Raw genomic sequence first — 13530 nt, forward strand, 5'->3', positions numbered from 1 at the left:
TAAATCTCTCGTATTTCAGAATATTTATTTATTTATTACCTGTTCGACTTATTTAAACAAAATGTGAAGAAAAAGGGTAAGTATAAGTTACAAATTAACATTGCAGTTGGGAGCCTAAAACAACGAGAACATGCATACATAGGTAATAAATCATTAAATAACTTTTCAGATTACAACGATTTTAAACAAAGTTATGTAACATTAAATGAAACTAACAAAAAAATATATATAGTACTACAGGAATTACAATATGCTGCAGGGTTACTAGAAATAAATAAAGACAATACATGATACAGAATTTGAAAACATTTAGAAAATAAAATTTTAAATATTAATTATTAATAACATTATTTTAAATTTTAATTATAGGTAAATCTTGTAAACAAAAATGTGAAAAAGCAACGAAGATATAAAAATGTCAGATTATTTTTCTATAACAATTCTAGGGTCATTAAAAATAACCAAAGTGACAAAATAAGCACCTAAAATTAAAAACCTTTAAAAAGTTTTAATAATTAAAAATATTAATTTCGATATATTGACATTAGATGTGTTTATAAAACAGAAAACGATGCGAAAATATTAAACAACCTTCAGGATTTATTTAAAATCTTGCATATTAATTAGGTAAATAACATTTTTCGATGAGTGCTTTAAAAACAAATTTCTTGAAGAAGTAATTGATCAAAATCAACTCTTTAAATCTTAATTTCTCATTTTTGTTAGTTTTATTTGAATTTTTTTGAGTATATTAATATTATATGTTTGTATGTATGTTAAAACTTCTCTAGCACATCTCGTTTTCCAAATGCAGCCAAGTACCGTTATTGGGCACTCTTAGCCATTTCAATGCCAGGCACGCGTGCGCATAGCCAAAGAGAGAACGCCTGATAGCGATAGTGCGAGAGAGAAAGAGCAAAGAGCTCACTCAAAAGACAAGCAAAACGCTTGAGCTGCAAAGAAACCCAACCAAAATAACGACGGCTTGAAGTCTCTCAGTTGACTCAGATCGGTTGGACAGTGCGGTTCGTTTTTGACTTCGACTCGAAAGCAAAAACTGAAGAAAAAGCATAAAAAAACGCCGGAACTGCGGCCTAAACCTGTTTTGGCAAAGTGAACGCAACAACAATAGCAGCGAAAACGCATGCAAGTGACGAAACGACCTTAAGCAAAAGCCAGAAAAAGATTAAAAATATATTACTCTTGGCTCCTCAATTAAAAATATATTTTGTGCTTGTATCAAAGAAATTCGATGACGCAGTGTTCGAGGGAAAACCCCCAAAATGTAAAATAAACAAATAAGCGTCGCAGAAATAGAAAACGCAACCAAAATTATCAAATCAATACGCGTACGTGGCCAAGGAAGTGGGAGTGTGAAGGAACAAGTCTGCTGAAGCAGGAAAAAAAATACAAAATGACATTGAGCAACAATGTTCTTTGTCTGCAATTGCAACGCCGCTTATTGGTATTTGTAACGCTTTTCCTGCTACTAACCGCTGCCCGTAAGTCCATAAACTAATTAAATTGCAAGTCTTAACAAGAAAATAAACATTAGCAACAACAACAAGGCAAAATGCAAAAGAAAGAGAAATTTTTATTGGCGTTACGCTCGAAACGGGGCGAAAAACAAATTCACTTTCGTGTAAAACTAGAGAAACTGGTCTAGTCTCTTGGCCTTATGTCTTAGCGTTCCCGCCAGGGGGCGCCATCACCTGCCCGGCGGAGTGTCTGCAGTCCGTCAGAAGCCGAAAATTGTTGGCTTATTAGTCACATCGAGAAATGCGAAAACGAGTTTGTTGTCACAAGTCTTTCGTTTTACCGGCTTTGCTTTTGAATTTCCCAACCACATCTTATCTCATCTCATTAGTGGCCCAGGGCGAGGAGGAGGAGGATGGACCATATCGCGGCAAATATCTGGGAAAACTCAACTCCTACCATCATCAAGTATCCGGCGATGTGTACGCCGTGAATGAGTTTACGTTCCTCATTGTGGGCTTTAACTACGACGGCAACGGTGCGGATACGTTCTTTTGGTCGGGAGCCAGCAACCGGCCGGGACCTCAGGGATTTATTGTTCCCGATGAGTATGGCAAGTAAGTGGACAGGGATTGACTTTGATAATTATAATTAAACCTTAAGGTAATAATATAAAATATGTATAGTTAAATTATACAACGTATTAAATATCATTTTAACGTAATTTGAGTTTATAGAACTATTTTTTCGTACAATAAAGAAAAATTCCAACTTATAACAATTAATTAGAACATGCGATGAATAGTGTGTACTTCTATTTTTGTAAATTAAATTAAATTCTATTCTTATCTATAAAATTATAACCAAATTATATATCATATTCAATGTTTTTACATGAATCCAATTCTAATAACAAACCCTTTTAGAACCAATATCTTGGATCGCTACCACAACAAGGACTTTACACTGACTCTACCCGATCGGAAGAAGATTACAGAAATCAAATGGCTGGCGGTCTATGATCTAAATAACCAGAACAACTTTGGGGACGTCTATATACCAGAGGATTTTGAGCCTCCAATGGCCCAACTGGGCGGTACCTTCTCCAAGCGTAGTCACAATGTTAGCAGCAGCAGCATCCAGATCCTGGACTCGAAAACCATTCGGATCAAGGACTTTACGTACGATGGTCGCGGCAAGAGAACCTTTTTCTGGACCGGCGTCGGAGCGCAGCCATCGAGTCGAGGCAGCAAGTTGCCAGATGAACGAGGATAGTGAGTATATTAGCTTTTATCGATACCTAAAATTAGAAACATTATTATCCTTGTAACATTTCAGCCTGGATCCTATTAGAAAGTATAACATGGAGACTATTGATTTGCAATTGCCTGGTGACAAGACCATCTTCGACATCGACTGGATCAGTGTGTACGATGTGGCCGATAACGAGAATTATGGTCATGTGCTGATAAACGATGGATTGAATGTTCCGCCGTCTTTGGTAAAGGTTATACCCTTCGAGTTCTCGCTGCCCAACTGTCGGCAGCTGCACAAGGATCTGCAGGTGTCGTGGGAGGTCTTTGGACCCCAGATCACATTCCAACTGTCCGGTCAAGTGGCAGCCAATGATTACATGTCCTTTGGCATATCAGGATCCGATGTGTCGAGTCAAATGATCGGCTCCGATGTGGTGGTGGCCTATATAGACGAGATCCGTGGGTACTCTGTGGACTACAACATCACCTCGCTGGCGCCATGTGTCCAGGTTTTGGGACAAAACAAGGGAGTTTGTCGGGACGATGTAGTCGGTGGATTGGACAGCTTTCAGCTGAACACTTATGCCCGCAAGGATGGCATTAATACGATAAGTTTCCGACGCCTCCTTAAGTCGTGTAAGTTGAAGATTTACGAGTTACTAGTTGCTAGTTATTATATACTCGTTACTAGTTACTTTTTGCTAGTTTCTTTATACTCGTTACTAGTTGCTAGGTTTTTTTTTATTATATTCTTGTCTTTGTTTACCTTTCAGCGGACGATGGCGATAAGGAGATTTTCCTAGACCGAAGCAACTACGTGGTCTGGGCCTTTGGTCAGTTGGATTCAAACAACGAGCCCGCCTTCCACACTTATTATCCCAAGAGTGACATTGTGATAGATTTTAATACCACGGAACCGGTGAACGATTGCTTTGCGTTCACTTCACAAAAGGAGACTCCGCCGCAGCTGTGGGAACGTACCAGGATAACAGATGCGTAAGGATCAAGGATCCCTCAATAAAGCATATTTAATTCGTTTATTCTTTCCACAGCTCCGTGCGTAGCTTCAACGCTTATCTGGGACCCTCTGGAGGACTTCGGGGCTATCAGGGCTTAACTGGACATGTGTCCAGTGGATTGGCCTGGTACATCAATGGCTACATGATACCCGAGCTGTACCTGAAACGCGGCCTGACCTACACCTTTAAGGTGAGAGGAGGCAATAATCCCCACTCGCCGGAGCACTATCATCCGCTGGTCATCACCGACGATCCCCAGGGTGGCTACGATCGACTCTCGGATGCCAAACAGAGTGAGATCAGGGTTTTGGCTGGAGTGGAGTTTACCAGGAGAGGAAGGCCTAAGCCCACGGCTGCCGGTCCCTTGTGCTTGTCCCGATATCCACCCAATTACGATCGCCGCCTGGACGACATCTTTCCCACATTCAAGAAGTTCAATCGATCTCTGATCACCGAATGTGTGGATGAAGCACCGGCGCTCTTGGAGATTACCCCGAACATCACCTGGCCGGATACGGTGTACTACAACTCCTTTACTCATGGAAACATGGGTTGGAAGATTCACATTGTAGACAGTTATACAAATCTGAGGAATGGAGCGAGAGCCCTGACCTGGTCCCTTGCCATCCTCCTGCTGCCTTGGCTGGTGCTCCAGTACTGACCGTTACCTCCCTCTCCCTGTTAGTTTTTCCTAATCGTATATTTAGTGTCTTAGTTTAAATTAAGCAGTCACAATTTCATGTATATGATGCGCGCGTATGTGAGTTCGAGTTTAGACATAGAAAAGATAGGTTTGCATAACTATGAATGTTTTAAGACTTTTATGTGCAATATTGCAGAAGACTTATTCAAATACTCTTATGTTTTACATATTCAAAAAAGTCTTAAGCTCATTTTTTATGCCTAGACTCAATGTGTGCTCATGTTATGTATATTATTATTTAAATCTTATTTAAATACAGATCTGTGTTGTATTTTATAATGAATTAATACAAGCTAAGTAATAAACAATCTAAATTGTGTTTGCTGTCAACAAATTTAAAAAGATAACATGTTGTAGTAGGTTTTTAAATATAATGATTTAGACTGCCGGGATAAAAACTAGTATACTTTTTAAAAAAATAATAATATTAAAATTTTAAATATATGTTAATTAATAATTTTATTAATTAATACCACTTGAAATTTAATACCACTTTTTAGTTGTGAATATTTTCCAGTACAAACAAAAAATAAATAGTCCGCTTGGCAACACTGCCGCAAACTGGCAATTCGCCACTCGTTGCGTTTTCAGTTTAGTCAAAAAGGAGCGAGTAAAAGCCATGCGGCATTTTGTTTTCGGGAAGTGAAGAACTTTTTCATCAAACTCGTGTTTAGATCTTTTTAAAAATGTGTTTAACGCTATGAATTTGTTTCAAAATAGTTAATTAAGTGCATAGCTTTGTTCTTGAGTGATTGTGTTTGATATTTAGTAATTTATACCGATTAGAAGCAATTCGTTAGTGCTTCGCTTTTATGAGTTTTGTGTGTTGTTGTTTTGTCATCAGCGTTGACGCCTATTTACAACTAATCATAATTATAAAGGTAAAGAGAAAAGTTAAATTTTTCAAATATAAAACAGTATTTTCGATATATTATTATTATGTTTGGTATACCATTACCCATATAACAGGTTCCAGATATTTTGATTCTGGGTCTTGTGTACTATCCAATGAAACACGAGTACTTATTGACAGTAAACTGTAAACTATTCAATTTATTGATTAGATTTGCTTTTTACTCGAAAGTTCAGTAGATAATTATTCGATTCGGCTTATGCAACACGCGTGTGCTAAACTAACTCAATCCATCGGTCTCACAGAAATTTTTATTAAAATACTTGGTGTGTGTATGGGGCCAGAAGAACAAAATTTCAGCCCCAGACAGCACACGACACGTGCACATACATACATAGGTTATACATGGTCTAAAAGCTTCGACAATCATAAGAATTTTAGGGAACAAATGCTTTCGAACCGAATTCCGCTTAAATAAGGGAATGGCATCGAGTCATTTTAGCGCCCTTTGACATTTTTTGCAAATTCACATTCGGTTATCGAGTTCGATTTTAGTGGTTCAACAAGTGTGTATCAATTAGTTATTCTAGTTGTATGTATATATGTATATATAGTATATATTTAGTATATTTTTCAGGCGTAATTGTATGCATGTAGATAATGTGTAAACTTTATTGGCGTTACAATGAGTTGCTCCTCTCGCGTTTCCTAGGTTCTAATAATCATCAAACAGCAGTGGAGAATTGTGTTCTCTGTTAGGTTAAGTACTCAGATCCGCACTTGGCTTGTTGTAAGTTCTCTAAAATATTAAATTTCGGATACTCCCGCTTCTAACCTTCTCTCTCTATATATAGTTTTTAATATCACGTTCATCGATTACACTTTTTGCTTGTTCTGCTTTATATTGTTTGTTCTGTTTGTTGATTCTGTTTCACGAATGGAGTTTAAAACTACTTTAAGCCAATTTAACAATAGATATAGGATATCTGTATATATATATATATGCATTTAATAAAGAGCGAGACAAAACGGACAACCGCCACTGGTCAAATTTTGAAAAATCCGAAAGGGGGCTTAGACATCGACCTAAGAAACGCCATCAATTTTGACATAAGACATACGACACGTTTACCGCTCCCAGTTCCGCTGTATCCTATTCACGGCTCATGGTTTTTTACAAACTTCTCCAGCTGTCGGTGCAGCTGATTGTGATAGGGTATCCGATTTTTGCTAATCACCGTCGCCGCCAGACACTGCAGCGTCACAAAGTTAAGCAACGGAATGGTGCTGGTGGGATTTGATGCTATTAAGTCATAGGGCCGCTTGTCGGCCCTATTCGGCTGATCGATGTCAGCTCCACACTTGAGCAACAGGTGCACAATCTGGTATAAGTGTGTTTGTTAGCTTTGTTACAAAGTCTCTTCGTTGGGAGGACCACTCACCTCATTGTCATAGTTGTAGGGCTGGCATGCTACATGCAGGGGCGTGGATTTGGCCTCGTTCTTGATGTTGACATCAACGCCGCACTGGATGAGCAGCTTGATGACATCCGCATTGGGGAACACAGTCTTCTAAAAGGGATTAAAATGTGGTATTCAGTACTTATACACTTAAAGGAGCTAAATAGCACGCACATCGGCAAAGTTGTCGTCGGTGATGTAGCCGCTCTTGATGACATTCAACCGCGAGGCACAGAGGTGGAGCAGGGTATCGGCGGTGCTGGCACTGCGTAGATTGCCCACCACAACCGTCTCGTGGATCGCCTGATAGATGAGCTTATTCTGCTCCTCCGTGTGGACGGTATTGATCAGCAGATAAATGAGATGCGCCAAGCATCGCATTACGCGATCATAGTTCTCCTGCTGTCGCCTGAACACTGGCCTCAGAAGCAGCAGGTGTTTCACCACAATAGCGCTTTCGGACAACGTACGAAATACCCCAAGCACATCCTCGAACCGGGGCAACACATTGTCCTGGTGGACAAACCTGGCCCTCGCATCGCTCCTTATGTGGCTTGAATTCTGAACATGCAGATCCAGCATCAGACGCACCAGTGCTTGTGCCGCAAAACAGGTCTCAAAGTGCAGGATGGACCAGTTCGACACTCGCACCTCGAGCAGGAAACGCCACAGGTCTATGCAACGCTGCAGCTGCAGAGAATCCGCATAAGAAGCTCCCCTGTAATTAATATATTAATTCGACATTTTGGAAAGTATTTAGGGCAACACTCACCTAAAAGTTAGCCGAAAGAGCATGTCTTTATGGGTTAGACCCAATACACGCTCGCAAATGAGCAGGCTCTGCGTCCGCATTGCGTCCATATCGGTGGCTATGTTGTCCAACTCCTCCAGTGTGCTAAACTCCACTGCGTTCTCGTAAGCACTTCGCAGTGGCACCTGCGGCTTCTTCTCTATATACGGCGAGTATGCCGCCCGAATGTGATGCGCCATGCGCCAGTGCAGTATGCACACACGCGACTCATTGTGCTCGTCCAGGAACGTCGATCCCATCAGCTCGTGTGCCTCCGCCAGCCTTCCAGCCGTATAGCTCAGCTCCTTTTTCAAAAAGTCAAAGATATGATGGGCTCCCTTCAGGCAGGCAGTACGCAGGGCATCGTCCCCATAGCGACTTTTGGCATACGGATCGGCTCCTTGTTCGATTAGCATTCGAGTAGTATCCAACCGGTGCTCCTGGATCGCATAGTGCAGTGCCGTCTTATCCTGGATGTCCCGGGCATTTATGTCCGCTCCCTTGCGCACCAGATACAAACATAGTTGGACGGACTGCACCGAGTTAATGAGACAGGTTCCGCCATTAATGTTTGGCCGTTTGATGTCCGCTCCATTTTCCACCAGAAATTTGACTGAAAAAAGGGAGAAATAGAAATCTTGGTTAAAATGCTTATTCTTAAAGTTTAATAGCCTGCAAGACAAAAAGAAGCTGTACCTTTCTCTACACCAATTTAAATACAATAGATAAAATGTATACATTATGCAATTTATGATTTGCCAAAAGTAAAGCAGATACTGAATGTCAAATTTAATAATTTTTGAAGGGTAAATGCTCTATTTTTCTGTTAAATGATTTAGAATTGTTCTGCAAAAGAACATAAATTTGTATTTAATGATGGGATCTGACCATCTGCTGAAAGCCCTCTCTGGCGGCGGATGGGATTCATTTAAGGTGGTGCTTTGAACACTTTAAAGTGGAGTAAGCTGTTGTGGTGTGCGGCCAATCGAACAATAAACGAATGGATTGCGTGCGGTATAATTCAAATTACAGGGAATGAGAGCCTAAATCAAACACCCCGCTAACTGGTTTCATACGCTGAATTCCTAGACTATAATTCAAGGAAAGAGAAAACGAAACTATACTAACAATCGATATTGTATACATGAGGTACAACTGTCTAACCTTAACCCTCAAGGCCCCAAACATAAGAAAGAGATTCGTTTTTGCAATAGGCACTAAATTCAACTATAAATAAATCAAGTTACGCAGTTTAAATTAATTAAATGTTTGTCAATATTCAATCTAATTGATTACATTTTAATTCGTTTACATAAAGTCTTCTTTGTTTAAAGCTTCTGTCAGCTTCAGCTCTAAATCGGTGGTAGAAAATATTTTACGGATTCAATCAATAATCATCTCACCAATATCGACGTGTGTCATGTAGCATGCACTCCTAACGGGCGTCGATCCCGAATCCGAGGTAGCATTTATATCGCAACCGATCCGCACCAGATATTTGACCATGGATAGCTTTCCGGAGACGACGGCCGCCCATAGCGGCGAGACGTAATGGAAACTATTGTCCTCTGGCACTTCAAAGTGTCCCCTCTGCTCGATATCCGCCTCGCAGATGGTAATTAGATATTCGGCAATTACAACGGCGCCTCGCTTGCAGGCAATAAAAAGAGGAGCGCAACCATTCCGCTGCTTTCGTACCAACTCGCGACGAGAATCGCGGGGAAGCCTGCATCAAAAGAAAGAATTGTAGTTTAATGGGATATTTAGGAAACGAGTTACAGAAATAAGTTATTATTATTAGTTCTCCATATTTCCTAATCGTAATCCCTTATTAAAGTGTTATTATCAAAATTTACTTTATGAACCCAATTACACACTTTATTTTCTGTGTAATGTTAGGGTCAGCGAATCGGAAATAACTCTTGATCAGCACGTGCAGGGGCAATGATTTGGTTCGGTCTCTATTGATAAGATGAAGCGTTCAACGACGTCGAACCATTTGGCACTTTTAGTATAATATTCTGGCTTGTGATTAGGGATTTATGATTGCTAATTACGTCACTTAAATTTAGTCAATTTAAACAATGATAGCTACTTAAGCTATCATTAAATAATTTAAACATTACTTTATCATGGACTTTGTTTAAAAAGTGGGTATAATTTTCGAATAATAATAACAAAAGACAGTTACATTTTTTCTTAGCAGAGCTCAGAATGATAGAATGCAGCATAAAATTACGACTTTAAATAAACATAATTAATTTTAAGTGCAGTATGTGTGCTATCTATTGCCCTTCGTGAGAAGTTCTAGATAGCAAAAGTCCATAAAACTTGTTCATATCTTTGAAGTACAAATTAACCGCTTAAAGGTTATTGGATTGAACTCTTACTTCGTCAATACACATAAGGAAGAGGGTTTTCTATAATATTAATAGATTGATAAGTAACTATTAAATACTGTAAAACTTTTTCAAACTCTAGAAAAATATATGCTTTTGATTGGCTAATAGTCTTCAAGGGTTTCTCAGAAGAAAATAAGAACCTACTCATCTATCTGTGCTCATAATTTCCGTCTTAATTTCATGGCTCCTACTCTATCAAAACAAAACCGACTGAGTACACTGCAAGTTAATTTGGTCCCTGTAATTACATACTTTTCCAGCTCGTGTCGCAGATGGCGCGATAGCAGCGAGTCCTCCTGGCTGCGTTTGCACTCTTCGATCAGTTCGTGACTTAGCTTGGTCAGCTCCACCTTGGGACTGCTCTGCTTTCGTTCGTTTGCCATCTGTGGCAGTTGGCCCGCCTGCGATTCCTGGAGTTCCTGCTCCTGGCACTGGCGGGGGTGCTGGTGCTGCTCCTGCTCTGATACCCGCTCCGGCTGCTCGACCCGACGACGGCTGCCTTCAAGTGAGCGCATTGCCAGCGCACCGTCTCATTGCCAATGGGATGTGCTTGACTGTGCTCGTGTGTGTGCGTGTGTCTATGCGCTGCAGTGACTACGGCTGTGGGGGTGAGTTTCCTGGATGTCCTTGGGCCACTGCCCCTTGCAAAAACGGTGCGGCAGTGACCTACTGAACCAGGCGAACCAACTTGGACTATCCGGCTAATTGGGTTGCCGTCGCTGCCGTTCTGCTCCCGTTTTTCGCCCAAGGCCGTTCCGAGTACTTTCTTTTTTTCTCTCTGTATCCGTAGCTTTCTGTTGCTCGTTTCTTTCTCTCTAAATCAATTTCTTGTGCAGCGTGCAAACTGGCTGCATGTAACCGCTACTCCCACGGGATATCCGCAACTCGGCGTGTGTGTGTTTTGTGTGTTTGTTGGGTGTTAGTGTGTGGTTGCGCCTTGCGGCTTAACCATGTCTTTCCGTGTTTTCTGTTTATAAATAAAAAGTCAGCAAAAAATCTTAACGTCAAAACAGTGTGTACACAACTTGGAGGGGTGACAATAACTGAAACAGCTGCTTTAACAGACAGTCTGTTTTGGTCAACAGCTTTGTAGTGTTGCCATATCGCGAGGAGGCTAGGACTTTCGCACTTTCGAGTAAATCTTCGCATCCCTCTTATTAGTTATTATTATTATTATTATGCTTACAAGTTTTGCGCGGAAAATTGCATTTTTATGATAGAAGGATTTCAACCTCACAAGGTAATAGAGAGTTAAAATTGGGGAATATCTTTGGATAGTATGGCAACGACAATGCCATTTGCGATAGATTTAAGTGTGACTATCGATGTATCGATATATCGAGTTATTATATAGTATCGATTGTTACTCTAAGCGACGCGCTGCTTCCGAAAAATTGCCGAAATTGTTGTTTGTGGACTAAATTTGTGTAATAAAGGGCAATGGAAACTCCAGCGGCAGCCGAAATCGCACAAATTGGAAAGTTGGAGGTGTTCCGGAAACTAAATCTCCTGGAGCAGCATCGCGTGGAGAGCTTCAAGGACTGGCCCTTTCCCGAGACATCGCCCTGCAGCATTTCCAAGGCAAGAGCGCGAGCATTGAAGGGTTTTGAGGTTGTTTATAGTAACTCCCACTTCACAGATGGCCGAGGCGGGATTTTATTGGACGGGCACCAAGCGGGAGAACGACACGGCCACTTGCTTTGTGTGCGGAAAGACCCTCGATGGCTGGGAATCGGATGATGAACCCTGGAAGGAGCACCTCAAGCACGCCCCACAATGCGAGTTCGTGAAGGTGGGATGCGCAGAAAAGGAGTTAACAGTGAGTTAGACGAGTCTATGATCCTATGTGTCAATACCTAAAACTACGATATCCCCTTATTCAGGTCACTCAATTCCTCGAAATCCTTGGAACCGTCGTCAAGGGAAGCATAATTAAAAACGTAAAGACCTTTAAGCTTAATTTTACCCGGGAAAACGAGACTCGACTTGAAGAGTTTATGCAACAATCCAAATAGTGCGCTAATATAAACATTTTATAAATTTTAACATATCTAACATTAATATTTAGTTAACAGTATGTGTACAGAAATTTGCTAATAAAACAAGGTGGCAACGCTGAGAAAAAGAAACAAAAACAAACCTTAAGTCCTCCCTGGTAAACTCGCATTTGTTTCTAATTTAATTGCGCGGATCCCGCAAAACTCGCCGATATGTTGAAACGGAAATTGGAACAGCAGAGGGATCATCTGGAAGATAAGGACGATCCCAAGAAGCCGGTTTCAATAGAGGGAACCACAATATCAGATTTTTTTGGCTCGCCGCTGTGGTTAAAGTTCTATAACACGGAAAACAAGTTAAACGAGACGCTGGATGAGCTAGACCCGCCTTCAGGCATTCAGTGCATGTATAACCCTATAGTATACGCCTTACAATTGCATTGTGACTATCTACGTCGTTATTTAAACGGAGCGAAGAAGCTGGTTTTCATAGGCATGAATCCGGGCCCCAATGGAATGGCTCAGACGGGCGTAAGTCGGGGATGAATACTTATACTTTTCCATATCGTTATGTATGTATATTTGAACTTTGTTCTTCAAAAGCGGCATTATTCTCGAGCGATGTCAGGCCAATCGATCTATCATGTCTACATAACAAAGTTATTACACGACATATTTAATAAACCAAGCGTTTTGTTCGTTTTCCAGATACCCTTTGGTAATGTTCGAACTGTTAAGGTGCTGATGCAGCTCTCAGGATCGGTGGAGAAGCCTCCCAATGAACATCCCAAACGTCCTGTCGTGGGTTTGGACTGCAGGATTGAGGAGCCCAGCGGCGTTCGACTGTGGGAACTGTTCTTGCGACTAGCCGGCAGCATGGAGACCTTCGCCCAACAATGCTTCGTCCACAACTTCTGTCCTCTGGCATTTTTCGACGAAGCCGGCAAGAACTTGACACCTGGTGAGCTGAAAGGAACCTACAAACAGCAGTTGCGGGATCGTTGCTTGGACACGCTCGAGGAACAGTTGCATCTACTTCAACCCCAAGTGGTTGTGGCAGTTGGGGAATATGTTCACACCGCCTTGAAACGTTCGAAGTTTTGCAAGTCGGAATCTGTGACAGTGCTCCGGTTGCCCCATCCCAGTCCTCGGTCCGTCAATAATAACAATTGGCCAGAGAAGGCGCAGGCGTTTCTGGAGGACAATGGTCTCATACGGTATATGCGAAATGAGGCTTAGATGAAAAATGAAAAATGTGTTTTTAATTTCATTAATTTCAGTCATCAAAATGAAACATTGTGTACAAATTTCGTAATTTTATAATTATTAAGAACCTATAATACGTAGAAGACAGTTTTTTTAATTTAAAACAAAGTATTTTAAAATATATATGAACAATATATATTAATGTACATATCATCGGTTTAGAATTAAGATAAATACAAAAAGAATATAACTTTAATACTACTTTCTAAAATCATCATAAGGTTCACAATAAATAAAAATAAAAACTATTTTTAATTTAAAACATGTACATTTTGTAAACACATATAAAACAACTCTATTAAGGAAAC

The 13530-nt window shown here is 40.6% G+C and overlaps 4 protein-coding genes across 5 annotated transcripts; 3 read left to right on the plus strand and 1 right to left on the minus strand.

The window, feature by feature from the left end:
• The first annotated feature begins 169 nt into the window (after positions 1 to 169).
• On the plus strand, positions 170 to 4762 carry knk (cytochrome and DOMON domain-containing protein knickkopf). Its single transcript, XM_020957043.2, has 6 exons — positions 170 to 1502; positions 1868 to 2093; positions 2403 to 2750; positions 2815 to 3368; positions 3506 to 3728; positions 3785 to 4762. Exons 1-6 carry the CDS (start codon positions 1415 to 1417, stop codon positions 4410 to 4412), a joined length of 2067 nt encoding a protein of 688 aa, XP_020812702.2. The 5' UTR covers positions 170 to 1414; the 3' UTR covers positions 4413 to 4762.
• A 281-nt stretch (positions 4763 to 5043) lies between these two features.
• Smug (Single-strand-selective monofunctional uracil-DNA glycosylase) lies at positions 5044 to 13484 on the plus strand. Of its 2 annotated transcripts, none has more exons than XM_086830246.1 (2): positions 5044 to 5335; positions 12665 to 13484. In XM_086830246.1, exons 1-2 carry the CDS (start codon positions 5267 to 5269, stop codon positions 13193 to 13195), a joined length of 600 nt encoding a protein of 199 aa, XP_086686372.1. In that variant the 5' UTR covers positions 5044 to 5266; the 3' UTR covers positions 13196 to 13484. The 2 variants fall into 2 exon arrangements, with proteins under 2 accessions (XP_086686372.1, XP_020812703.2); XM_020957044.2 differs by lacking the exon at positions 5044 to 5335 and adding an exon at positions 12055 to 12487.
• m-cup (ankyrin repeat protein mann-cup) lies at positions 5478 to 11004 on the minus strand. The gene is made up of 6 exons (XM_020957042.2): positions 10212 to 11004; positions 8961 to 9283; positions 7540 to 8170; positions 6942 to 7485; positions 6750 to 6878; positions 5478 to 6689 (listed from the first exon to the last, which is right to left on the minus strand). The coding sequence occupies exons 1-6, from the start codon at positions 10472 to 10474 to the stop codon at positions 6465 to 6467; spliced, it is 2115 nt and encodes a 704-aa protein (XP_020812701.2). The 5' UTR covers positions 10475 to 11004; the 3' UTR covers positions 5478 to 6464.
• Positions 10777 to 12098, plus strand: Det (baculoviral IAP repeat containing deterin). Its single transcript, XM_020957045.2, has 3 exons — positions 10777 to 11540; positions 11599 to 11778; positions 11843 to 12098. Exons 1-3 carry the CDS (start codon positions 11400 to 11402, stop codon positions 11972 to 11974), a joined length of 453 nt encoding a protein of 150 aa, XP_020812704.2. The 5' UTR covers positions 10777 to 11399; the 3' UTR covers positions 11975 to 12098.
• Positions 13485 to 13530: the final 46 nt, after the last annotated feature.

This window comes from Drosophila serrata, unplaced genomic scaffold (assembly GCF_035046125.1).
Source record: "Drosophila serrata isolate PLE 108 unplaced genomic scaffold, ASM3504612v1 contig_233, whole genome shotgun sequence".
Classification (NCBI taxonomy): domain Eukaryota; kingdom Metazoa; phylum Arthropoda; class Insecta; order Diptera; family Drosophilidae; genus Drosophila; species Drosophila serrata.

Coding starts and splice junctions, on each gene's coding strand:
- knk (XM_020957043.2), top strand. CDS start 1,415: ATGACATTGAGCAACAATGTTCTTTGTCTGCAATTGCAACGCCGCTTA. Junction 1,503..1,867: donor CCTGCTACTAACCGCTGCCC/GTAAGTCCATAA, acceptor TCATCTCATTAG/TGGCCCAGGGCGAGGAGGAG. Junction 3,729..3,784: donor CGTACCAGGATAACAGATGC/GTAAGGATCAAG, acceptor TTCTTTCCACAG/CTCCGTGCGTAGCTTCAACG.
- m-cup (XM_020957042.2), bottom strand. CDS start 10,474: ATGCGCTCACTTGAAGGCAGCCGTCGTCGGGTCGAGCAGCCGGAGCGG. Junction 8,171..8,960: donor CATGACACACGTCGATATTG/GTGAGATGATTA, acceptor CCCTTTTTTCAG/TCAAATTTCTGGTGGAAAAT. Junction 7,486..7,539: donor CTCTTTCGGCTAACTTTTAG/GTGAGTGTTGCC, acceptor TATTAATTACAG/GGGAGCTTCTTATGCGGATT.
- Det (XM_020957045.2), top strand. CDS start 11,400: ATGGAAACTCCAGCGGCAGCCGAAATCGCACAAATTGGAAAGTTGGAG. Junction 11,541..11,598: donor CGCCCTGCAGCATTTCCAAG/GCAAGAGCGCGA, acceptor CCCACTTCACAG/ATGGCCGAGGCGGGATTTTA. Junction 11,779..11,842: donor GCGCAGAAAAGGAGTTAACA/GTGAGTTAGACG, acceptor CCCCTTATTCAG/GTCACTCAATTCCTCGAAAT.
- Smug (XM_020957044.2), top strand. CDS start 12,170: ATGTTGAAACGGAAATTGGAACAGCAGAGGGATCATCTGGAAGATAAG. Junction 12,488..12,664: donor ATGGAATGGCTCAGACGGGC/GTAAGTCGGGGA, acceptor TTCGTTTTCCAG/ATACCCTTTGGTAATGTTCG.